General features: G+C 47.4%; 1 protein-coding gene across 1 annotated transcript in view; it reads left to right on the forward strand.

Moving 5' to 3' along the window:
• The window catches only part of LOC122940406 (oocyte zinc finger protein XlCOF6-like), a 29,395-nt gene extending 2,986 nt beyond the window's left edge, over nucleotides 1-26,409 (forward strand). Inside the window, exons 6-7 of the mRNA XM_044297072.1 lie at nucleotides 19,902-20,004; nucleotides 24,028-26,409. Of these exons, the coding sequence (XP_044153007.1) occupies nucleotides 19,902-20,004; nucleotides 24,028-25,880 (1,956 nt within the window). The 3' untranslated portion in view covers nucleotides 25,881-26,409. The remainder of the gene's footprint in view (nucleotides 1-19,901; nucleotides 20,005-24,027) is intronic.
• The last annotated feature ends 1,095 nt before the right edge of the window (nucleotides 26,410-27,504 follow it).

Genomic DNA, 27,504 nt, shown 5'->3' on the forward strand with positions numbered 1-27,504 from the left:
AAGGTGGGTGCTACTTTTGCTGCCAGATTGATTGCTCTTGTATAGGTGATCCTAGGGTCTTTGGTAAGAGAGGACCCTATGATCTTATCATCCAGAAGGAGATACCAGTATTTCCTGATGATTTTCTCTACCTGTCTATAGTGTGAATGGTAGGGTAGGATCACCCTTATCACCTCATCCTGTGGGGGGTGCATTTTTGAATGAAAAAATCCTCCCTAATCATGTCTCTAAATTTTTCTAAGGCTTTCTCAACAGTCTGCACTGGACAGTGGCGTTGCGAGAGGGGTGCGGGCCGCACCAGGTGACACCAGTCTGATGGGGCGTCACCCGCCGGCCGCCGGAGTTCTCCTTGACTGATCCGATCCGTTTTGAAACAGCTCAGCTCAGTCACAGACAATGCAGAGCCGCTCACCTCACGCTGGCAGCAGGGAGGAGCCTGAGGGAGGGACGGGGAGGAGCGTAATATGATCCTAGAGTGGATGCTGCTTCTGCCAGCCCCTCCCCTCCCCGCCCACCAGCCAATCAGAGCTGAGGGGGCAAGGCAAGCACACTAGCAGAGTCACACAAGTGCAGGGAGTCAGAATAGAAATGAATCGAAAGATCCGACTTAGTTTGTGACTCATTTGATTCATTGAGTTAAGAGAGCCGTGAGTCAGAGGGTAGATTACACTGAGGCTGAGGCTGTCTGGCTGCTTTTGTTGCAGCAGTGATATGATGACAGAGTTTAGATTCCAGGTTGAATTAACCCTTTAGGTTCAAATTGGCTGTCAAAAGAGATGTCACAGTTCATGTGGGAGACCGAGTGTGTTATATCTTTTATCTTACTCTATATTGAGCCCGTGAGCCATGTGCATGAGGATGAGGGATGGCTACTGCTCGTCCCCCTACAGAATCATGGTTTCTGGGCAGCAGATGACTGTGAAGACCACGCAATCTGTTGCTCAGAAACCATGAGATTGTAAGGCTACTTTCACACTTGCGGCAGGACGGATCCGTCAGACTGTTCACCCTGTCAGATCCGTCCTGCCGTTATTTCGCCAGACCACCGTTCTGTCCCCATTGACTATAATGGGGATGGGGGTGGAGCTGATACTAGTCCTGACGTTACTGGGCCAGCGGTAAACAGTGAGAAGGCCATAGCGCTGCTGGAGCGCCGCTGCCTTAGCTGATTGGCGGGGGTCCCGGGTGTCGGACCCCTGCTGATCAGATGCTGATGATCTATCCAGAGGATAGATCATCAGTTAAAACAAAGTGCAGAACCCCTTTAATGTGGGGCAGTGTGGGGGGGGGGCATATTACTTAATGTGGGGCAGTGTGGGGGGGCATATTACTTAATGTGGGGCAGTGTGGGGGGCATATTACTTAATGTGGGGCAGTGTGGGGGGGCATATTACTTAATGTGGGGCAGTGTGGGGGGCATATTACTTAATGTGGGGCAGTGTAGGGGGGCATATTACTCAATGTGGGGCAGTGTAGGGGGCATATTACTTAATGTGGGGCAGTGTAGGGGAGCATATTACTTAATGTTGGGCAGTGTAGGGGGGCATATTACTTAATGTGGGGCAATGTGGGGGGCATATTACTTAATGTGGGGCAGTGTAAGGGGGCATATTACTTAATGTGGGGGGGGGCATATTACTTAATGTGGGGCAGTGTAGGGGGGCATATTACTTAATGTGGGGGGGGCATATTACTTAATGTGGGGCAGTGTAGGGGGGCATATTACTTAATGTGGGGCAATGTGGGGGGGGCATATTACTTAATGTGGGGCAGTGTAGGGGGGCATATTACTTAATGTGGGGGGCATATTACTTAATGTGGGGCAGTGTAGGGGGCAGTATTACTAATTATGGCACTCTAGAAGGGAATTACTAATGGTGGGATTATGAGGAGCACCATTACAATGGGGGATATATATGGCGTATGTGTCGTGGCGCCCTGCGTCCGCCGTTGAGTAGGGAACCTGTTCTCAATTTTTTTTATCAGATCCCCAGTGCATTGGGGACCACAAATTGCACGGAACGGTCATGTGCATGAGACCTTAATCGTTATATGTTAATGTCAAAGCACCACAGTGCTGAATACTGAAAAATGACCGGGACAAGAAGGGGGAACACCCCGGCCAGTAAGTGGTTAAGATTTATTTTTCTTTCAAAATGTCTGCTGGGAGGGGATGAGTGACTAAATCCTACCTGGGCACCAGTTTGTATTATAACAATATGTGTGATGCACCAGTCCCCCTGCCCTTTCATAACCTCTCTACATACAGCACATTGCATTCACTCTATTGAGATAAAGTCTGTACTATATACATAGGAGGCTATTGACTAAACTGTAAGAAGGGTGAGGGATAAATATTACACCACTGGAACACACTATATACTAGCACTTAGGGAGATGGAATCACTAGACTGAACTGGGAGCAGGGCAGAGAATAATATATACATTAGGGAGACTGAGTGCACAGCCCATGCTGCATGGTGACTGGAGGGAAGCCATCTTACAGGACTGTGTGCACAGCTCATGCTGTATGGTGACTGGAGGGGAGCCATCTTACAGGACTGTGTGCACAGCTCATGGTGACTGGAGGGAAGCCATCTTACAGGACTGTGTGCACAGCTCATGCTGTATGGTGACTGGAGGGAAGCCATCTTACAGGATTGTGTGCACAGCTCATGCTGTATGGTGACTGAAGGAAAGCCATCTTACAGGACTGTGTGCACAGCTCATGCTGCATGGTGACTGAAGGGAAGCCATCTTACAGGACTGTGTGCACAGCTCATGCTGTATGGTGACTGAAGGAAAGCCATCTTACAGGACTGTGTGCACAGCCCATGCTGCATGGTGACTGGAGGGAAGCCATCTTACAGGACTGTGTGCACAGCTCATGCTGCATGGTGACTGAAGGGAAGCCATCTTACAGGACTGTGTGCACAGCCCATGCTGCATGGTGACTGGAGGGAAGCCATCTTATAGGACTGTGTGCACAGCTCATGCTGCATGGTGACTGGAGGGAAGCCATCTTACAGGACTGTGTGCACAGCTCATGGTGACTGGAGGGAAGCCATCTTACAGGACTGTGTGCACAGCTCATGCTGCATGGTGACTGGAGGGAAGCCATCTTACAGGACTGTGTGCACAGCTCATGCTGTATGGTGACTGGAGGGAAGCCATCTTACAGGACTGTGTGCACAGCTCATGCTGCATGGTGACTGGAGGGAAGCCATCTTACAGGACTGTGTGCACAGCTCATGCTGTATGGTGACTGGAGGGAAGCCATCTTATAGGACTGTGTGCACAGCTCATGCTGTATGGTGACTGAAGGGAAGCCACCTTACAGGACTGTGTGCACAGCTCATGCTGCATGGTGACTGAAGGAAAGCCATCTTACAGGACTGTGTGCACAGCTCATGCTGCATGGTGACTGAAGGGAAGCCATCTTACAGGACTGTGTGCACAGCCCATGCTGCATGGTGACTGGAGGGAAGCCATCTTACAGGACTGTGTGCACAGCTCATGCTGCATGGTGACTGGAGGGAAGCCATCTTACAGGACTGTGTGCACAGCTCATGGTGACTGGAGGGAAGCCATCTTACAGGACTGTGTGCACAGCTCATGCTGCATGGTGACTGGAGGGAAGCCATTTTACAGGACTGTGTGCACAGCTCATGCTGTATGGTGACTGAAGGGAAGCCATCTTACAGGACTGTGTGCACAGCTCATGCTGCATGGTGACTGGAGGGAAGCCATCTTACAGGACTGTGTGCACAGCTCATGCTGTATGGTGACTGAAGGGAAGCCATCTTACAGGACTGTGTGCACAGCTCATGCTGTATGGTGACTGGAGGGAAGCCATCTTACAGGACTGTGTGCACAGCTCATGTTGTATGGTGACTGGAGGGAAGCCATCTTACAGGACTGTGTGCACAGCTCATGCTGTATGGTGACTGTAGGGAAGCCATCTTACAGGACTGTGTGCACAGCTCATGCTGTATGGTGACTGGACGGAAGCCATCTTACAGGACTGTGTGCACAGCTCATGCTGTATGGTGACTGGAGGGAAGCCATCTTACAGGACTGTGTGCACAGCCCATGCTGTATGGTGACTGGACGGAAGCCATCTTACAGGACTGTGTGCACAGCTCATGCTGTATGGTGACTGGAGGGAAGCCATCTTACAGGACTGTGTGCACAGCTGATGGTGACTGGAGGGAAGCCGTCTTACAGGACTGTGTGCACAGCTCATGCTGCATGGTGACTGGAGGGAAGCCATTTTACAGGACTGTGTGCACAGCTCATGCTGTATGGTGACTGGAGGGAAGCCATTTTACAGGACTGTGTGCACAGCTCATGCTGTATGGTGACTGGAGGGAAGCCATCTTACAGGACTGTGTGCACAGCTCATGCTGTATGGTGACTGGAGGGAAGCCATCTTACAGGACTGTGTGCACAGCTCATGCTGTATGGTGACTGAAGGGAAGCCATCTTACAGGACTGTGCACAGCTCATGCTGTATGGTGACTGAAGGGAAGCCATCTTACAGGACTGTGTGCACAGCTCATGCTGCATGGAGACTGTAGGGAAGCCATCTTACAGGACTGTGTGCACAGCTCATGCTGTATGGTGACTGGAGGGAAGCCATCTTACAGGACTGTGTGCACAGCTGATGGTGACTGGAGGGAAGCCGTCTTACAGGACTGTGTGCACAGCTCATGCTGCATGGTGACTGGAGGGAAGCCATTTTACAGGACTGTGTGCACAGCTCATGCTGTATGGTGACTGGAGGGAAGCCATTTTACAGGACTGTGTGCACAGCTCATGCTGTATGGTGACTGGAGGGAAGCCATCTTACAGGACTGTGTGCACAGCTCATGCTGCATGGTGACTGGAGGGAAGCCATTTTACAGGACTGTGTGCACAGCTCATGCTGCATGGTGACTGAAGGGAAGCCATCTTACAGGACTGTGTGCACAGCTCATGCTGCATGGTGACTGGAGGGAAGCCATCTTACAGGACTGTGTGCACAGCTCATGCTGCATGGAGACTGTAGGGAAGCCATCTTACAGGACTGTGTGCACAGCTCATGCTGTATGGTGACTGGAGGGAAGCCATCTTACAGGACTGTGTGCACAGCTCATGCTGCATGGTGACTGGAGGGAAGCCATCTTACAGGACTGAGTGCACAGCTCATGCTGTATGGTGACTGTAGGGAAGCCATCTTACAGGACTGTGTGCACAGCTCATGCTGTATGGTGACTGGAGGTAAGCCATCTTACAGGACTGTGCACAGCTCATGCTGTATGGTGACTGAAGGGAAGCCATCTTACAGGACTGTGTGCACAGCTCATGCTGTATGGTGACTGGAGGGAAGCCATCTTACAGGACTGTGTGCACAGCTCATGCTATATGGTGACTGAAGGGAAGCCATCTTACAGGACTGTGTGCACAGCTCATGCTGTATGGTGACTGAAGGGAAGCCATCTTACAGGACTGTGTGCACAGCTCATGCTGTATGGTGACTGGAGGGAAGCCATCTTACAGGACTGTGTGCACAGCTCATGCTGTATGGTGACTGGAGGGAAGCCATCTTACAGGACTGTGTTCACAGCTCATGCTGTATGGTGACTGGAGGGAAGCCACCTTATAGGACTGTGTGCACAGCTCATGCTGTATGGTGACTGGAGGGAAGCCATCTTACAGGACTGTGTGCACAGCTCATGCTGTATGGTGACTGGAGGGAAGCCATCTTACAGGACTGAGTGCACAGCTCATGCTGTATAGTGACTGGAGGGAAGCCATCTTACAGGACTGTGTGCACAGCTCATGCTGTATGGTGACTGGAGGGAAGCCATCTTACAGGACTGTGTGCACAGCTCATGCTTTATGGTGACTGGAGGGAAGCCATCTTACAGGACTGTGTGCACAGCTCATGCTGCATGGTGACTGGAGGGAAGCCATCTTACAGGACTGTGTGCACAGCTCATGCTTTATGGTGACTGGAGGGAAGCCATCTTACAGGACTGTGTGCACAGCTCATGCTGTATGGTGACTGAAGGAAAGCCATCTTACAGGACTGTGTGCACAGCTCATGCTGTATGGTGACTGGAGGGAAGCCATCTTACAGGACTGTGTGCACACCTCATGCTGCACGGTGACTGGAGGGAAGCCATTTTACAGGACTGTGTGCACAGCTCATGCTGTATGGTGACTGGAGGAAAGCCATCTTACAGGACTGTGTGCACAGCTCATGCTGTATGGTGACTGGAGGAAAGCCATCTTACAGGACTGTGTGCACAGCTCATGCTGTATGGTGACTGGAGGGAAGCCATCTTATAGGACTGTGTGCACAGCTCATGCTGTATGGTGACTGGAGGGAAGCCATCTTACAGGACTGTGTGCACAGCTCATGCTGTATGGTGACTGAAGGAAAGCCATCTTACAGGACTGTGTGCACAGCTCATGCTGTATGGTGACTGGAGGGAAGCCATCTTACAGGACTGTGTGCACAGCTCATGCTGTATGGTGACTGGAGGGAAGCCATCTTACAGGACTGTGTGCACAGCTCATGCTGCATGGTGACTGGAGGGAAGCCATCTTACAGGACTGTGTGCACAGCTCATGCTTTATGGTGACTGGAGGGAAGCCATCTTACAGGACTGTGTGCACAGCTCATGCTGTATGGTGACTGAAGGAAAGCCATCTTACAGGACTGTGTGCACACCTCATGCTGCACGGTGACTGGAGGGAAGCCATCTTACAGGACTGTGTGCACAGCTCATGCTGTATGGTGACTGTAGGAAAGCCATCTTACAGGACTGTGTGCACAGCTCATGCTGTATGGTGACTGGAGGGAAGCCATCTTACAGGACTGTGTGCACAGCTCATGCTGTATGGTGACTGGAGGGAAGCCATCTTACAGGACTGTGTGCACAGCTCATGCTGCATGGTGACTGGAGGGAAGCCATCTTACAGGACTGTGTGCACACCTCATGCTTTATGGTGAATGGAGGGAAGCCATCTTACAGGACTGTGTGCACAGCTCATGCTGTATGGTGACTGAAGGAAAGCCATCTTACAGGACTGTGTGCACACCTCATGCTGCACGGTGACTGGAAGGAAGCCATCTTACAGGACTGTGTGCACAGCTCATGCTGTATGGTGACTGGAGGGAAGCCATCTTACAGGACTGTGTGCACAGCTCATGCTGTATGGTGACTGGAGGGAAGCCATCTTACAGGACTGTGTTCACAGCTCATGCTGTATGGTGACTGGAGGGAAGCCATCTTATAGGACTGTGTGCACAGCTCATGCTGTATGGTGACTGGAGGGAAGCCATCTTACAGGACTGTGTGCACAGCTCATGCTGTATGGTGACTGGAGGGAAGCCATCTTACAGGACTGAGTGCACAGCTCATGCTGTATAGTGACTGGAGGGAAGCCATCTTACAGGACTGTGTGCACAGCTCATGCTGTATGGTGACTGGAGGGAAGCCATCTTACAGGACTGTGTGCGCAGCTCATGCTTTATGGTGACTGGAGGGAAGCCATCTTACAGGACTGTGTGCACAGCTCATGCTGCATGGTGACTGGAGGGAAGCCATCTTACAGGACTGTGTGCACAGCTCATGCTGTATGGTGACTGGAGGGAAGCCATCTTACAGGACTGTGTGCACACCTCATGCTGCACGGTGACTGGAGGGAAGCCATTTTACAGGACTGTGTGCACAGCTCATGCTGTATGGTGACTGGAGGAAAGCCATCTTACAGGACTGTGTGCACAGCTCATGCTTTATGGTGACTGGAGGGAAGCCATCTTACAGGACTGTGTGCACAGCTCATGCTGTATGGTGACTGAAGGAAAGCCATCTTACAGGACTGTGTGCACACCTCATGCTGCACGGTGACTGGAGGGAAGCCATCTTACAGGACTGTGTGCACAGCTCATGCTGTATGGTGACTGAAGGAAAGCCATCTTACAGGACTGTGTGCACAGCTCATGCTGTATGGTGACTGGAGGGAAGCCATCTTACAGGACTGTGTGCACAGCTCATGCTGTATGGTGACTGGAGGGAAGCCATCTTACAGGACTGTGTGCACAGCTCATGCTGCATGGTGACTGGAGGGAAGCCATCTTACAGGACTGTGTGCACACCTCATGCTTTATGGTGAATGGAGGGAAGCCATCTTACAGGACTGTGTGCACAGCTCATGCTGTATGGTGACTGAAGGAAAGCCATCTTACAGGACTGTGTGCACACCTCATGCTGCACGGTGACTGGAAGGAAGCCATCTTACAGGACTGTGTGCACAGCTCATGCTGTATGGTGACTGGAGGGAAGCCATCTTACAGGACTGTGTGCACAGCTCATGCTGTATGGTGACTGGAGGGAAGCCATCTTACAGGACTGTGTTCACAGCTCATGCTGTATGGTGACTGGAGGGAAGCCATCTTATAGGACTGTGTGCACAGCTCATGCTGTATGGTGACTGGAGGGAAGCCATCTTACAGGACTGTGTGCACAGCTCATGCTGTATGGTGACTGGAGGGAAGCCATCTTACAGGACTGAGTGCACAGCTCATGCTGTATAGTGACTGGAGGGAAGCCATCTTACAGGACTGTGTGCACAGCTCATGCTGTATGGTGACTGGAGGGAAGCCATCTTACAGGACTGTGTGCGCAGCTCATGCTTTATGGTGACTGGAGGGAAGCCATCTTACAGGACTGTGTGCACAGCTCATGCTGCATGGTGACTGGAGGGAAGCCATCTTACAGGACTGTGTGCACAGCTCATGCTGTATGGTGACTGGAGGGAAGCCATCTTACAGGACTGTGTGCACACCTCATGCTGCACGGTGACTGGAGGGAAGCCATTTTACAGGACTGTGTGCACAGCTCATGCTGTATGGTGACTGGAGGAAAGCCATCTTACAGGACTGTGTGCACAGCTCATGCTGTATGGTGACTGGAGGGAAGCCATCTTACAGAACTGTGTGCACAGCTCATGCTGTTGGTGACTGGAGGGAAGCCATAATACAGGACTGTGCACACCTCATGCTGCATGGTGACTGGAGGGAAGCCATCTTATAGGACTGTGTGCACAGTTCATGCTGTATGGTGACTGGAGGGAAGCCATCTTACAGGACTGTGTGCACAGCTCATGCTGTATGGTGACTGGAGGGAAGCCATCTTACAGGACTGTGTGCACAGCTCATGCTGTATGGTGACTGGAGGGAAGCCATCTTACAGGACTGTGTGCACAGCTCATGCTGTATGGTGACTGAAGGAAAGCCATCTTACAGGACTGTGTGCACAGCTCATGCTGTATGGTGACTGGAGGGAAGCCATCTTACAGGACTGTGTGCACAGCTCATGCTGTATGGTGACTGGAGGGAAGCCATCTTACAGGACTGTGTGCACAGCTCATGCTGTATGGTGACTGAAGGAAAGCCATCTTACAGGACTGTGTGCACAGCTCATGCTGTATGGTGACTGGAGGGAAGCCATCTTACAGGACTGTGTGCACAGCTCATGCTGTATGGTGACTGGAGGGAAGCCATCTTACAGGACTGTGTGCACAGCTCATGCTGCATGGTGACTGGAGGGAAGCCATCTTACAGGACTGTGTGCACACCTCATGCTTTATGGTGACTGGAGGGAAGCCATCTTACAGGACTGTGTGCACAGCTCATGCTGTATGGTGACTGAAGGAAAGCCATCTTACAGGACTGTGTGCACACCTCATGCTGCACGGTGACTGGAAGGAAGCCATCTTAAAGGACTGTGTGCACAGCTCATGCTGTATGGTGACTGGAGGAAAGCCATCTTACAGGACTGTGTGCACAGCTCATGCTGTATGGTGACTGGAGGGAAGCCATCTTACAGGACTGTGTGCACAGCTCATGCTGCATGGTGACTGGAGGGAAGCCATCTTACAGGACTGTGTGCACAGCTCATGCTGTATGGTGACTGGAGGGAAGCCATCTTACAGGACTGTGTGCACAGCTCATGCTGTATGGTGACTGGAGGGAAGCCATCTTACAGGACTGTGTGCACAGCTCATGTTGTATGGTGACTGGAGGGAAGCCATCTTACAGGACTGAGTGCACAGCTCATGCTGTATGGTGACTGAAGGAAAGCCATCTTACAGGACTGTGTGCACAGCTCATGCTGTATGGTGACTGGAGGGAAGCCATCTTACAGGACTGTGTGCACAGCTCATGCTGTATGGTGACTGGAGGGAAGCCATCTTACAGGACTGTGTTCACAGCTCATGCTGTATGGTGACTGGAGGGAAGCCATCTTATAGGACTGTGTGCACAGCTCATGCTGTATGGTGACTGGAGGGAAGCCATCTTACAGGACTGTGTGCACAGCTCATGCTGTATGGTGACTGGAGGGAAGCCATCTTACAGGACTGAGTGCACAGCTCATGCTGTATAGTGACTGGAGGGAAGCCATCTTACAGGACTGTGTGCACAGCTCATGCTGTATGGTGACTGGAGGGAAGCCATCTTACAGGACTGTGTGCGCAGCTCATGCTTTATGGTGACTGGAGGGAAGCCATCTTACAGGACTGTGTGCACAGCTCATGCTGCATGGTGACTGGAGGGAAGCCATCTTACAGGACTGTGTGCACAGCTCATGCTGTATGGTGACTGGAGGGAAGCCATCTTACAGGACTGTGTGCACACCTCATGCTGCACGGTGACTGGAGGGAAGCCATTTTACAGGACTGTGTGCACAGCTCATGCTGTATGGTGACTGGAGGAAAGCCATCTTACAGGACTGTGTGCACAGCTCATGCTTTATGGTGACTGGAGGGAAGCCATCTTACAGGACTGTGTGCACAGCTCATGCTGTATGGTGACTGAAGGAAAGCCATCTTACAGGACTGTGTGCACACCTCATGCTGCACGGTGACTGGAGGGAAGCCATCTTACAGGACTGTGTGCACAGCTCATGCTGTATGGTGACTGAAGGAAAGCCATCTTACAGGACTGTGTGCACAGCTCATGCTGTATGGTGACTGGAGGGAAGCCATCTTACAGGACTGTGTGCACAGCTCATGCTGTATGGTGACTGGAGGGAAGCCATCTTACAGGACTGTGTGCACAGCTCATGCTGCATGGTGACTGGAGGGAAGCCATCTTACAGGACTGTGTGCACACCTCATGCTTTATGGTGAATGGAGGGAAGCCATCTTACAGGACTGTGTGCACAGCTCATGCTGTATGGTGACTGAAGGAAAGCCATCTTACAGGACTGTGTGCACACCTCATGCTGCACGGTGACTGGAAGGAAGCCATCTTACAGGACTGTGTGCACAGCTCATGCTGTATGGTGACTGGAGGGAAGCCATCTTACAGGACTGTGTGCACAGCTCATGCTGTATGGTGACTGGAGGGAAGCCATCTTACAGGACTGTGTTCACAGCTCATGCTGTATGGTGACTGGAGGGAAGCCATCTTATAGGACTGTGTGCACAGCTCATGCTGTATGGTGACTGGAGGGAAGCCATCTTACAGGACTGTGTGCACAGCTCATGCTGTATGGTGACTGGAGGGAAGCCATCTTACAGGACTGAGTGCACAGCTCATGCTGTATAGTGACTGGAGGGAAGCCATCTTACAGGACTGTGTGCACAGCTCATGCTGTATGGTGACTGGAGGGAAGCCATCTTACAGGACTGTGTGCGCAGCTCATGCTTTATGGTGACTGGAGGGAAGCCATCTTACAGGACTGTGTGCACAGCTCATGCTGCATGGTGACTGGAGGGAAGCCATCTTACAGGACTGTGTGCACAGCTCATGCTGTATGGTGACTGGAGGGAAGCCATCTTACAGGACTGTGTGCACACCTCATGCTGCACGGTGACTGGAGGGAAGCCATTTTACAGGACTGTGTGCACAGCTCATGCTGTATGGTGACTGGAGGAAAGCCATCTTACAGGACTGTGTGCACAGCTCATGCTGTATGGTGACTGGAGGGAAGCCATCTTACAGAACTGTGTGCACAGCTCATGCTGTTGGTGACTGGAGGGAAGCCATAATACAGGACTGTGCACACCTCATGCTGCATGGTGACTGGAGGGAAGCCATCTTATAGGACTGTGTGCACAGTTCATGCTGTATGGTGACTGGAGGGAAGCCATCTTACAGGACTGTGTGCACAGCTCATGCTGTATGGTGACTGGAGGGAAGCCATCTTACAGGACTGTGTGCACAGCTCATGCTGTATGGTGACTGGAGGGAAGCCATCTTACAGGACTGTGTGCACAGCTCATGCTGTATGGTGACTGAAGGAAAGCCATCTTACAGGACTGTGTGCACAGCTCATGCTGTATGGTGACTGGAGGGAAGCCATCTTACAGGACTGTGTGCACAGCTCATGCTGTATGGTGACCGGAGGGAAGCCATCTTACAGGACTGTGTGCACAGCTCATGCTGTATGGTGACTGAAGGAAAGCCATCTTACAGGACTGTGTGCACAGCTCATGCTGTATGGTGACTGGAGGGAAGCCATCTTACAGGACTGTGTGCACAGCTCATGCTGTATGGTGACTGGAGGGAAGCCATCTTACAGGACTGTGTGCACAGCTCATGCTGCATGGTGACTGGAGGGAAGCCATCTTACAGGACTGTGTGCACACCTCATGCTTTATGGTGACTGGAGGGAAGCCATCTTACAGGACTGTGTGCACAGCTCATGCTGTATGGTGACTGAAGGAAAGCCATCTTACAGGACTGTGTGCACACCTCATGCTGCACGGTGACTGGAAGGAAGCCATCTTAAAGGACTGTGTGCACAGCTCATGCTGTATGGTGACTGGAGGAAAGCCATCTTACAGGACTGTGTGCACAGCTCATGCTGTATGGTGACTGGAGGGAAGCCATCTTACAGGACTGTGTGCACAGCTCATGCTGCATGGTGACTGGAGGGAAGCCATCTTACAGGACTGTGTGCACAGCTCATGCTGTATGGTGACTGGAGGGAAGCCATCTTACAGGACTGTGTGCACAGCTCATGCTGTATGGTGACTGGAGGGAAGCCATCTTACAGGACTGTGTGCACAGCTCATGTTGTATGGTGACTGGAGGGAAGCCATCTTACAGGACTGAGTGCACAGCTCATGCTGTATGGTGACTGAAGGAAAGCCATCTTACAGGACTGTGTGCACAGCTCATGCTGTATGGTGACTGGAGGGAAGCCATCTTACAGGACTGTGTGCACAGCTCATGCTGTATGGTGACTGGAGGGAAGCCATCTTACAGGACTGTGTGCACAGCTCATGCTGTATGGTGACTGGAGGGAAGCCATCTTACAGGACTGTGTGCACAGCTCATGCTGCATGGTGACTGGAGGGAAGCCATCTTACAGGACTGTGTGCACAGCTCAGGCTTTATGGTGACTGGAGGGAAGCCATCTTACAGGACTGTGTGCACAGCTCATGCTGTATGGTGACTGAAGGAAAGCCATCTTACAGGACTGTGTGCACACCTCATGCTGCACGGTGACTGGAAGGAAGCCATCTTACAGGACTGTGTGCACAGCTCATGCTGTATGGTGACTGGAGGGAAGCCATCTTACAGGACTGTGTGCACAGCTCATGCTGTATGGTGACTAGAGGGAAGCCATCTTACAGGACTGTGTTCACAGCTCATGATGTATGGTGACTGGAGGGAAGCCATCTTATAGGACTGTGTGCACAGCTCATGCTGTATGGTGACTGGAGGGAAGCCATCTTACAGGACTGTGTGCACAGCTCATGCTGTATGGTTACTGGAGGGAAGCCATCTTACAGGACTGAGTGCACAGCTCATGCTGTATAGTGACTGGAGGGAAGCCATCTTACAGGACTGTGTGCACAGCTCATGCTGTATGGTGACTGGAGGGAAGCCATCTTACAGAACTGTGTGCACAGCTCATGCTGTTGGTGACTGGAGGGAAGCCATAATACAGGACTGTGCACACCTCATGCTGCATGGTGACTGGAGGGAAGCCATCTTATAGGACTGTGTGCACAGTTCATGCTGTATGGTGACTGGAGGGAAGCCATCTTACAGGACTGTGTGCACAGCTCATGCTGTATGGTGACTGGAGGGAAGCCATCTTACAGGACTGTGTGCACAGCTCATGCTGTATGGTGACTGGAGGGAAGCCATCTTACAGGACTGTGTGCACAGCTCATGCTGTATGGTGACTGAAGGAAAGCCATCTTACAGGACTGTGTGCACAGCTCATGCTGTATGGTGACTGGAGGGAAGCCATCTTACAGGACTGTGTGCACAGCTCATGCTGTATGGTGACTGGAGGGATGCCATCTTACAGGACTGTGCATAGCTCATGCTGTATGGTGACTGAAGGAAAGCCATCTTACAGGACTGTGTGCACAGCTCATGCTGTATGGTGACTGAAGGAAAGCCATCTTACAGGACTGTGTGCACACCTCATGCTGTATGGTGACTGGAGGGAAGCCATCTTACAGGACTGTGTGCACAGCTCATGCTGTATGGTGACTGGAGGGAAGCCATCTTACAGGACTGTGTGCACAGCTCATGCTGCATGGTGACTGGAGGGAAGCCATCTTACAGGACTGTGTGCACACCTCATGCTTTATGGTGACTGGAGGGAAGCCATCTTACAGGACTGTGTGCACAGCTCATGCTGTATGGTGACTGAAGGAAAGCCATCTTACAGGACTGTGTGCACAGCTCATGCTGTATGGTGACTGGAGGGAAGCCATCTTACAGGACTGTGTGCACACCTCATGCTGCACGGTGACTGGAAGGAAGCCATCTTACAGGACTGTGTGCACAGCTCATGCTGTATGGTGACTGGAGGAAAGCCATCTTACAGGACTGTGTACACAGCTCATGCTGCATGGTGACTGGAGGGAAGCCATCTTACAGGACTGTGTGCACAGCTCATGCTGTATGGTGACTGGAGGGAAGCCATCTTACAGGACTGTGCACAGCTCATGCTGCATGGTGACTGGTGGGAAGCCATCTTACAGGACTGTGTGCACAGCTCATGGTGACTGGAGGGAAGCCATCTTACAGGACTGTGTGCACAGCTCATGGTGACTGGAGGGAAGCCATCTTACAGGACTGTGTGCACAGCTCATGCTGCATGGTGACTGGAGGGAAGCCATCTTACAGGACTGTGCACAGCTCATGCTGCATGGTGACTGGAGGGAAGCCATCTTACAGGACTGTGTGCACAGCTTATGGTGACTGGAGGGAAGCCATCTTACAGGACTGTGTGCACAGCTCATGCTGCATGGTGACTGGAGGGAAGCCATCTTATAGGACTGTGTGCACAGCTCATGCTGTATGGTGACTGGAGGGAAGCCATCTTACAGGACTGTGCACAGCTCATGCTGCATGGTGACTGGAGGGAAGCCATCTTACAGGACTGTGTGCACAGCTCATGCTGCATGGTGACTGGAGGGAAGCCATCTTACAGGACTGTGTGCACAGCTCATGGTGACTGGAGGGAAGCCATCTTACAGGACTGTGTGCACAGCTCATGGTGACTGGAGGGAAGCCATCTTACAGGACTGTGTGCACAGCTCATGCTGCATGGTGACTGGAGGGAAGCCATCTTACAGGACTGTGTGCACAGCTCATGGTGACTGGAGGGAAGCCATCTTACAGGACTGTGTGCACAGCTCATGCTGCATGGTGACTGGAGGAAAGCCATCTTACAGGACTGTGTGCACAGCTCATGCTGCATGGTGACTGGAGGGAAGCCATCTTACAGGACTGTGTGCACAGCTCATGGTGACTGGAGGGAAGCCATCTTACAGGACTGTGTGCACAGCTCATGCTGTATGGTGACTGGAGGGAAGCCATCTTACAGGACTGTGTGCACAGCTCATGCTGTATGGTGACTGGAGGGAAGCCATCTTACAGGACTGTGTGCACACCTCATGCTGCACGGTGACTGGAGGGAAGCCATCTTACAGGACTGTGTGCACAGCTCATGGTGCGCCGCTATACACAGCCAGCCGACAGCAGAATGAAGAGGATCGCGATGGTGACCAGGAGCAGGAGAGGTAAGTGTTTATTTTATTTTATTTGCACTGGGGGCTTATGGCTGACCTGGGGGACATTGGGCAGACATGAGGGGCTTATGGCTGACATGAGGGGCTAATGGGGACTTATGGCTGACATGAGGGGCTAATGGGGGGCTTATGGCTGACATCAGGGGCTAATGGGGGGCTTATGGCTGACATGAGGGTCTAATGGGGGGCTTATGGCTGACATGAGGATCTAATGGGGGGCTTATGGCTGACATGAGGGTCTAATGGGGGGCTTATGGCTGACATGAGGGGCTAATGGGGGGCTTATGGCTGACATCAGGGGCTAATGGGGGGCTTATGGCTGACATGAGGGTCTAATGGGGGGCTTATGGCTGACATGAGGATCTAATGGGGGGCTTATGGCTGACATGAGGGTCTAATGGGGGGCTTATGGCTGACATGAGGGGCTAATTGGGGGCTTGTGGCTGACATGAGGTGCTAATGGGGGGCTTATGGCTGACATGAGGGGGTAATAAGGGGCTTATGGCTGACATGAGGGTCTAATGGGGGGCTTATGGCTGACATGAGGTGCTAATGGGGGGCTTATGGCTGACGAGGGGGTAATAAGGGGCTTATGGCTGACATGAGGGGCTAATGGGGGGCTTATGGCTGACATGAGGGCCTAATGGGGGGCTTATGGCTGACATGAGGGCCTAATGGGGGGCTTATGGCTGACATGAGGGGCTAATTGGGGGCTTATGGCTGACATGAGGGGCTAATTGGGGGCTTATGGCTGACATGAGGGGCTAATGGGGGGCTTATGGCTGACATGAGGGGCTAATGGGGGGCTTATGGCTGACATGAGGTGCTAATGGGGGGCTTATGGCTGACATGAGGTGCTAATGGGGGGCTTATGGCTGACATGAGGGGGTAATAAGGGGCTTATGGCTGACATGAGGGGCTAATATATTATCTATCTATCTCTGTCTCTCTTCTCTCTCTCTCTCTCTCTCTATATATATATATATATATATATATATATATAAAAAAAAAAAAATATATATATATATATATATATATATATATACAGAAAATCACAGGGCAGCACTCCTAGCTTCAAGCAGTTCAGGTGCCAGCATTATCCCCTTGGTCCTGGGGTCCAAACACAATACAAATAAATATAACGCATCACTCCTTGGATAAAAAAGTGAACAAATTTGATATTTATTCAACACATGTATAAATATATATATAAAAAGCCGAGTGTATGTATGTGTGTATGTCCGCTAAAGGAATCTGCACGTCACATTTACAATCATGTATCCATTTTGCGATCCATATTTTTTTTGCAGTCCCATTGAGTTCTATGGATTTGAGGTCCTCATTTTGAGGACCAGAATAGGACATGTTCTGTTTTTACTGGAATTGACACACGGATGTAGAAAACACACTGAGGACGTCCCTGTGCTTTCTACATCCGTATGTCAGTTCTGCAAAAGATAAAACATGTCCTATTCTGGTCCTCATAATGCAGATTGAAAACCCCTAGAACTCAATGGGGCTGCAAAAAAAATGTGAATCGCACATGGACAGTAACCTCATTTAGTGGATCCGCGACTTGCGAACCGCAAAACAGATACGGTTCTGTGCACAAGCCCTATCACTTATACTGAGCGTCCATAACAGTGACTTCCACAGTGCCCCCAGAACAGTGATGTTCACTGTGCCCCCATAACAGTAACGTCCACAGATCCCCCATAAGTAACATTCACCGATCCCCCATAACAGTGACATCCACAGATCCCCAATAACAGTGACATCCACAGATCCCCCATAAGTGTCACCCACAGATCCCCCATATTATTGACATCCACAGATCCCCCATAACATTGACATCACCAGCACTGCCATAACAGTGAACTCCACAGGTGCCCCCATAACAGTGACATCCACAGCGCCTCCATAACAGTGACATCCACAGCGCCCCCATAACAGTGACATCCACAGCACCCCCATAACAGTGACATTCCCAGCGCCCCATAACAGTGTCATCCACAGCGCCCCCATAATATTGACATCCACAGCGACCCCCCATAAGTGTCATCCACAGCGCCCCCATAATATTGACATCCACAGCGCCCCCATAATAGTGACATCAACAGCACTGCCATAACAGTGAACTCTACTGGTGCCCCCATAACAGTGACATCCACAGTGGCCCCATAACATTGAAATCCACAGCGCCCCCATAACAGTGTCGTCAACAGCACCGCCATAACAGTGATGTCCACAGTGCCCCAATAACAGTGACATCCACATCGCCCAATAACAGTGCCATCCACAGCGCTCCTCTTGTGCCATTCTGTACCCCCTTGTGCCATCCTTTGCTCCGTTGTTTGCCACCCATTACCCCCTTGTGCCATCCAGTGCCCCTTGTGTTATCCTGTGCCGCTCCCTTCATGTGCCCCTTGTGCCCACTTGTACCATCCAGCACCCCTCTTGTGCCATCCTGTGCCCCCTGTGACATGCACAGCATAGCGATCAGCCTCTATAGCGATGTAAGCACTGTGCAGGAGTAAGTAGAGGAGTCACTGTGCAGGAGTCACTCTGAAGACGGCCAGCGGTCCCGGCGCATGTGCAGTAGTGTGCAAGAGACGGGACCGAGGGAGGCCGGCAGGAGGCTGTAATATCAGTGATGACGTTTCTTCTCCTGCCTCAGGCTGGAGAAGAAGATGCGTTGGATCGGAAGCCTCCAAAAGGCTTCAGGAGCGGTCACGTGGATAAAATCATAGGAAGGGCTGCGCTGTGGAGGGTAAGTATCGATGTAATAACCTTCCCTCCTCATGTAAAGAAGTCGGGGCTGGAGAACCCCTTTAATACAAATTTCACTGTAACTCTAACCTTGAGTCAAAAAAGGATCATACATTTGCGCCCTGCCGGAGGAAATTTGCTTAACCAATCACATAGCAAAGATTTTATTGTAACCCGTACCTGGTGTCAATTATAATATAACATAGTCTTTGATGTATGATTGTTTCGTGTACGTTACTGTTCTTGTCAATTCACATTACCAAATCAGAACTTGTAAATTGTCAATGGGCCAACAGTTCACGCAGTCACTAAACAATTCCCACTCATGTACTGTTCACAGTCTGCCCAGTGTTGAATTCCATGCATATATCAGTATACAGTTTAATTATTTATTCTTAATTATTGTGTTTAACGTGTTATAAAAAATAAAATACTTTATTAACATATTTTGTTATGGATTTATTTTAAAACCGTAAAACTAGATTAAAATGACAGTCCCTTTGACATTCAGAATCTTTAGCTATTTTATAGCGATTTTTTTCTTGTTTTTTATACACATTCCAAGTCAATTTTGCAAACATGTTTTACTAAATATATGTCTAAATGCCTTTTTAGATGTTAAAACATGATGAAAATATATTTTAAAAAATATGTCTTTGGAAAATGCATTTAGGTTACATTTTTGGAATACATTTACCAGTATATTTTAAAATAAATGTTAAGAAAAAAATTTTTTTGTTTAAAATATCTGAAAAATATGCACTTAAAATATGTATCTTTGGAAAATACATTTTAATTACAATTTTGGAATGCATTCCCAAATACATTTCACAATATATCTTGAAATGTCTTTTATATAACTTTGGAAAATATATTTTCATTTAAAAAAAAATTAAATGTATCTTAAAATATATTTGAGTCAGACAATATATTGTAAATATATGTCACCTATATAAATTATTTTGCTAAATATATTTGAAATATATTTCTCTTCCATATGGGTATAAAACCTTCCACACGGCTTCTCCAACCGCCTGATGACTTCTACAATATTTGTTTCACAGCTTGTGAATCCGGGTGAAGATCTGAACAATATTAATCCTACAGAAACATATGTCAGGGGTGATGAGCAGAGGACAGAGGACATTCCTACAGATAACCGCCCAGGTGAGTAGTGACCACTAAGTAAAGCAGAAAAGACTCACAGATTCTTCTCCTTCACTGGGTGATACAATTTTATGTTACATTTTTAGGTACTCTTTTCTGTCAGCTTTTTTCAGCATTATATTCACCGATTCAGCTAGAATTCTAATTAAATATGGTTGGAAATGTGATAGGTGATATACAGTATATATATTATATATATAGTCCATCCTCAGGAGAGGTCATTAATATCAGATCGGAGGCGGATTCAACTCCTGACAGCCTTGTCGGTCAGATGTATGGGGAGGACACAGTGCCCTGCGCGCTCTTAGGCCTCTTCCTGGCTATGCAATGTGACATTCATCGGTCATATGGCCTAGGCACAGATTAGTCCCATTCCAGTGAATGGGTCTGAGCTGCAATGCCAAGCACAGCTACTATTCAACAGACGGTTCTGTGCCCGGTAAGCTGTGAGGAGGCTTTGTATTAACTGGAGCTCCGGTGAGCACTGAGGGTTCCTCAGACAGCTGATTGGTGGGGGTGCAGGGACCGGACCTCTGCTGATCTCATATTGATGACCTATGCTGAGGAAAATCTTGGAGAACCCCTTTGATGATCTGCAAATGATAAAAAACGGAAACAAAATATGCTAAACATCTCGCTTTATTCAGTATTCAGTATGAGAGCCACGTGCATAAATACATTCACTTACACGCCTTGGCATCCTACCAATGAGGTTACTAATGATTGTCTGAGGAATGTTCTGTCATGCTGAATGCATTTGGGCAAGCAAATCGTCAAGATCTGTTGCTGGTACCTACAGTATCTCACAAAAGTCAGTCCACCCCTCACATTTTTGTAAATATTTTATTCTATCTTTTCATGGGACAACCCTGAAGACCTGACACTTTGATACGATGTAAAGTAGTCAGTGTACGGCTTGTATTACGGTGTAAATTTGGTGTGCCCTCAAAATAACTCAACACACAGCCACTAATGTCTGAACCACTGGCAACAAACGTGATTACACCCCTAAGTGAGAATGGCCAAATTGTGCCCAAAGCGTCAATATTTAGTGTGGCCACCATTATTTTCCAGCACTGCCTTAACTCTCTTGGGCATGGAGTTCACTAGAGCTTCACAGGTTGCCACTTGAATCCTCTTCCACTCCTCCATGGTGACATACGTCAATTTTGAAAAGACAACCTCTGGATATGACGCTGAGCATGTGCACTCAACTTCTTTGGTCGACCATGACGAGGCCTGTTCTGGGTCTTCTTACACCACTGTATGGTCTTGGCCAACGTGCTGCATCTCCTTTTCAGGGTGTTGGCAATCTTTTTATAGCCTAGGCCATCTTTAAGTAGAGCAACAATTCTTTTTTTCAGACCCTCAGAGATTTTTTTGCCATGAGGTGCCATGTTGAACTTCCAGTGACCAGAATGAGAGAGTGTGAGTGAGTGTGAGTGGAACCTGCCTTTTTAAACCGCTGTATGGTATTGGCCACCATGCTGCAGCTTGCAGTTGTTTATCTGGTACCCTATTGTTTCTTCTACTTCTACCTCTTTTTATATGTGCAAACTGAAGCATTGCCATGTTGTCTTAAAGAGGACCTTTCATGTTTCTTTTTTTTAGTGTAGATAATCGGAAATACCTTTCCTTGGGGAGTACCCCCGCTGATGCTGCCACCCTGCCTTTTCTTTTCAAATATTGTTACTCAGCAACAGGGAAGAGGAGACACCACGGTTTCTTAATGGGCGTCCCCTTCTCCGTGGCTGTGTCACGATCCAATCACAGCAGAGAGCATCACAGCTAGGGAGAAGGAGACGCCATTGAGAAACCCTGGCGTCTCCTCCTCCCTGTACCGATGCACAGTATTAACATACTGAGCGGAAAAACTGCAGTGGGGCACAGCGGGGCAAAGAAGCAATATTTGAAAAAAAAACTGACAGGATAGCAGCATCAGCGGGGGGTACCCCGCAAGGAAAGGTATTTATCTACACTAAAAAAAAAGAGCTTTGTAATATATGTAAATTTAGCCTGGTAAGGAGCCCAATGGGCTGTACTAACCTTTCTGGAGCCAAGCCATGCCCCCTGTGAAGGAGCCCAGCACCGCCTGTAACCAGGAATCTCCTCCTTGCTCAGAAAGTCAGATCGTATATATATATATATATATATATATATATTTATCATATATATATATATATATATATCGTATATACACACAGTACAGACCAAAAGTTTGGACACACCTTCTCATTCAAAGAGTTTTCTTTGTTTTCATGACTATGAATTACACACATGTGGAATTATATACATAACAAACAAGTGTGAAACAACTGAAAATATGTCATATTCTAGGTTCTTCAAAGTAGCCACCTTTTGCTTTGATTACTGCTTTGCACACTCTTGGCATTCTCTTGATGAGCTTCAAGAGGTAGTCCTCCCCTGAAATGGTCTTCCAACAGTCTTGAAGGAGTTCCCAGAGATGCTTAGCACTTGTTGGCCCTTTTGCCTTCACTCTGCGGTCCAGCTCGCCCCAAACCATCTCGATTGGGTTCAGGTCCGGTGACTGTGGAGGCCAGGTCATCTGGCGCAGCACCCCATCACTCTCCTTCATGGTCAAATAGCCCTTACTTTTAAAGTTTTCCCAATTTTTCGGCTGACTGACTGACTGACCTTCATTTCTTAAAGTAATGATGGCCACTCGTTTTTCTTTACTTGGCTGCTTTTTTCTTGCCATAATACAATAATTCTAACAGTCTATTCAGTAGGACTATCAGCTGTGTATCTACCTGACTTCTCCTCAATGCAACTGATGGTCCCAACCCCATTTATAAGGCAAGAAATCCCACTTATTAAACCTGACAGGGCACACCTGTGAAGTGAAAGCCATTTCAGGTGACTACCTCTTGAAGCTCATCAAGAGAATGCCAAGAGTGTGCAAAGTAGTAATCAAAGCAAAAGGTGGCTACTTTGAAGAACCTAGAATATGACATATTTTCAGTTGTTTCACACTTGTTTGTTATGTATATAATTCCACATGTGTTAATTCATAGTTTTGATGCCTTCAGTGTGAATCTACAAACAATTTTCATAGTCATGAAAAAAAAGAAAACTCTTTGAATGAGAAGGTGTGTCCAAACTTTTGGTCTGTACTGTATATCGTGTGTGTATATATATATATATATTTTATTTAGGGGGAAAAATGATTTTATATATATAAATAAAATCATTTTTCCCCCTAAATAAAACCTCACAAAGATGTGGGACAGGTATATTGCTGACATGCTAGCGCCGTTCTAGCCGTGCATGTCCGCATCTCTATAGGGTAAAAAGAGGTGACAGAATCCCTTTAAGAGGTCATACAAAAGAAAAGTCTCACCACTAAACACCAGATATTTGCCTGCTGCTGGGAAGAGCATGATGTGCTCGGTATTACTTTTTTAACTTTATTCACAGTATAGGACAGGGGTAGGCAACCTACGGCACTTCAGCTGTTGTGAAACTACAACTCCCAGCATGCATACTTGCTCTGCTCTTCTAAGAACTCACATAGAAACGAATGGAGCATGCTGGAAATTGTAGTTTCACAACAGCTGGAGTGCCGAAAGTTGCGGATCCCTGGTATAGGAGCTTCACTGATGTAAAGGGGACACTAAGGGACAGCACTACTGCAGGGGGCGCACAAAGGGGGCATATCTACTGTGTGGGGGCACTTAGGGAGCATCAGTACTTCACTAAGAGGGGATTCGTCGCCTCTTGTCCAGCGCTAGTAAATGTTTTATTTATATATCTTTTAAATGACAGATTGGGTGGGGGTTGCAGGGAAGTTGCTGAAGGTTGGAGCCAGCGTTTTCTAGTTATGCCCCTCTGTCTACTATTAGATTGTGGTCTGTTTGGCAACCACTGTTTTAGTCAATTGATACTTGAATTTTGTGCCATGCCTTGTAATTTCTGTGGTTTTTTTTTATTGGAAAAGTTATAAAACTTCAATACAATTTTAATGTTATTTATCAATAATAAAATGTGTTTTATTCTTGGCAGATGACTGTACGAGGAACTCAGAGAAACATCTGGTATCTTCAGATTTTGAAGTAGATGATTGTGGTATCACACGAGATACATTTGAAGAGCATGCCAATAAGCAAGATATACCCTCATCCAATCAAAGCAACAATGCATCATTTGATTATTTTAAACAAGTCCGATCTTCTAATTCATCACAGTCTGTAACACAGAATAAAAGTCACAGAAGAGGTGCTAAACATCAAACAGCTCATGTAAGAGGAAAGACATTTTCATGTTCAGAATGTGAAAAATGTTTTAGATTTAAATCAGCTCTTGTTATACATCAGAGAAATCACACAGGAGAGAAGCCATTTTCATGTTCAGAATGTGGGAAATGTTTTAACCATAAATCAGATCTTGATACACATCAAAGAGTTCACACAGATGTGAAGCCATTTTCATGTTCAGAATGTGGGAAATGTTTTAAACGTAAATCAGATCTTGATACACATCAGAGAGTTCACACAGGAGAGAAGCCATTTTCATGTTCAGAATGTGGAAAATGTTTTAGGATTTATGCTTATCTTGTTATACATCAGAGAAATCACACAGGAGAGAAGCCATTTTCATGTTCAGAATGTGGGAAATGTTTTAACAGTAAATCAAATCTTGATACACATCAGAGAGTTCACACAGGAGAGAAGCCATTTTTATGTTCAGAATGTGGGAAATGTTTTAAGCAGAAATCCTATCTTGTTATACATCACAGATGTCATACAGGAGAGAAGCCATTTTCATGTTCAGAATGTGGGAAATGTTTTAAACGTAAATCAGATCTTGATACACATCAGAGAGTTCACACAGGAGAGAAGCCATTTTCATGTTCAGAATGTGGGAAATGTTTTAACCGTAAATCCAATCTTGTTATGCATCAGAGAAATCACACAGGAGAGAAGCCATTTTCATGTTCAGAATGTGGGAAATGTTTTAAACGTAAATCAGATCTTGATACACATCAGAGAGTTCACACAGGAGAGAAGCCATTTTCATGTTCAGAATGTGGGAAATGTTTTAACCGTAAATCCAATCTTGTTATGCATCAGAGAAATCACACAGGAGAGAAGCTATTTTCATGTTCAGAATGTGGGAAATGTTTTAACCATAAATCAGTTTTTGTGATACATCAGAGAAATCACACAGGAGAGAAGCCATTTTCATGTTCAGAATGTGGGAAATGTTTTAAATGTAAATCAGATCTTGATACACATCAGAGAGTTCACACAGGAGAGAAGCCATTTTCATGTTCAGAATGTGGGAAATGTTTTAAGCAGAAATCCAATCTTGTTATGCATCAGAGAAATCACACAGGAGAGAAGCTATTTTCATGTTCAGAATGTGGGAAATGTTTTAACCATAAATCAGTTTTTGTGATACATCAGAGAAATCACACAGGAGAGAAGCCATTTTCATGTTCAGAATGTGGGAAATGTTTTAAACGTAAATCCTATCTTGTTATGCATCAGAGAAATCACACAGGAGAGAAGCCATTTTCATGTTCAGATTGTGGGAAATGTTTTAACCAGAAATCCTATCTTGTGATACATCAGAGAAATCACACAGGGGAGAAGCCATTTTCATGTTCAGAATGTGGGAAATGTTTTAACCATAAATCAAAACTTGTTATACATCAGAGATATCACACAGGAGAGAAGCCATTTTCATGTTCAGAATGTGGGAAATGTTTTAACCAGAAATCAGATCTTGATAAACATCGGAGAATTCACACAGGAGAGAAGCCATTTTCATGTTTAGAATGTGGGAAATGTTTTAACCAGAAATCAGCTCTTGATAAACATCGGAGAATTCACACAGGAGAGAAGCCATTTTAATGTTCAGAATGTGGGAAATGTTTTTTTTTTTTTTTTTAAAACAATTTTTATTTCGGAAAGATGAGCAATGTACAATCAATACATCACATGTATTACTGGTGCACGCAGGCATGATCGACAAAGGTAAAATTAAAGCACATTGGACACATATGAAGATATTTCCGAATTTTCCATTTTCTTTTATAGAGTCCCCCTTAGATAATAAACAGACCCACCCTCCCCCCCCCCAACTTACAATGTCATGACAATGTATCCCAGAAGTACTCTCAGGCAATTTACTTCCAAGTCATTATAGCATAAAGAACTGAACGGTGCCATATATTAACGTCCCCCACTTTTAGGCCCTAGATTACCTCTAATCCGTCTAACGTCCCCTTCAATTTCCCTTCTAGGTACCATCGTGTGTGCACGAAGGGCATGACTACCTCTGTTTTTTCTTCTATTGTCAGCGAATGCACTATAAACTTTTTCCATGTACTGAAAAATTGTTTTGCAGACCTTTCTTTGCTATGTTCCACCTCCAGTCTGTCTAAGTACATAATATATTTCATCGCCCCCATCGCCTCCTGAAGTGTGGGAACCGTGGGGTGTATCCAGTGCCTGAGTATAGAGTTCACACAGAAGTGAAGCCATTTTCATGTTCAGAATGTGGGAAATGTTTTAAGCAGAAATCCTATCTTGTTATGCATCACAGATATCACACAGGAGAGAAGCCATTTTCATGTTCAGAATGTGGGAAATGTTTTAAACGTAAATCAGATCTTGATACACATCAGAGAGTTCACACAGGGGAGAAGCCATTTTCATGTTCAGAATGTGGGAAATGTTTTAACCGTAAATCCAATCTTGTTATGCATCAGAGAAATGACACAGGAGAGAAGCTATTTTCATGTTCAGAATGTGGGAAATGTTTTAAACGTAAATCAGTTTTTGTGATACATCAGAGAAATCACACAGGAGAGAAGCCATTTTCATGTTCAGAATGTGGGAAATGTTTTAACCAGAAATCAGATCTTGATAAACATCGGAGAGTTCACACAGGAGAGAAGCCATTTTCATGTTCAGAATGTGGGAAATGTTTTAACCAGAAATCAGATCTTGATAAACATCGGAGAGTTCACACAGGAGCGAAGCCATTTTAATGTTCAGAATGTGGGAAATGTTTTTTGTTTTTTTTTAAAACAATTTTTATTTCGGAAAGATGAGCAATGTACAGTCAATACATCACATGTATTACTCGTGCACGCAGGCATGAGCGACAAAGGTAAAATTAAAGCACATTGGACATTGAAATTTCCAAATTTTCCATTTTCTTTTAAAGAGTCCCCCCCAGATAATAAACAGACCCACCCTCCACCCCCCCCCCCCCAACTGTTTCCCAACTTACAATGTCATGACAATGTATCCCAGAAGTACTCTCGGGCAATTTACTTCCAAGTCATTATAGCATAAAGAACTGAACGGTGCCATATATTAACGTCCCCCACTTTTAGGCCCTAGATTACCTCTAATCCGTCTAACGTCCCCTTCAATTTCCCTTCTAGGTACCATCGTGTGTGCACGAAGGGCATGACTACCTCTGTTTTTTCTTCTATTGTCAGCGAATGCACAATAAACTTTTTCC

This window comes from Bufo gargarizans, chromosome 6 (assembly GCF_014858855.1).
Source record: "Bufo gargarizans isolate SCDJY-AF-19 chromosome 6, ASM1485885v1, whole genome shotgun sequence".
In the NCBI taxonomy this organism is placed as follows: Eukaryota; Metazoa; Chordata; class Amphibia; order Anura; family Bufonidae; genus Bufo; species Bufo gargarizans.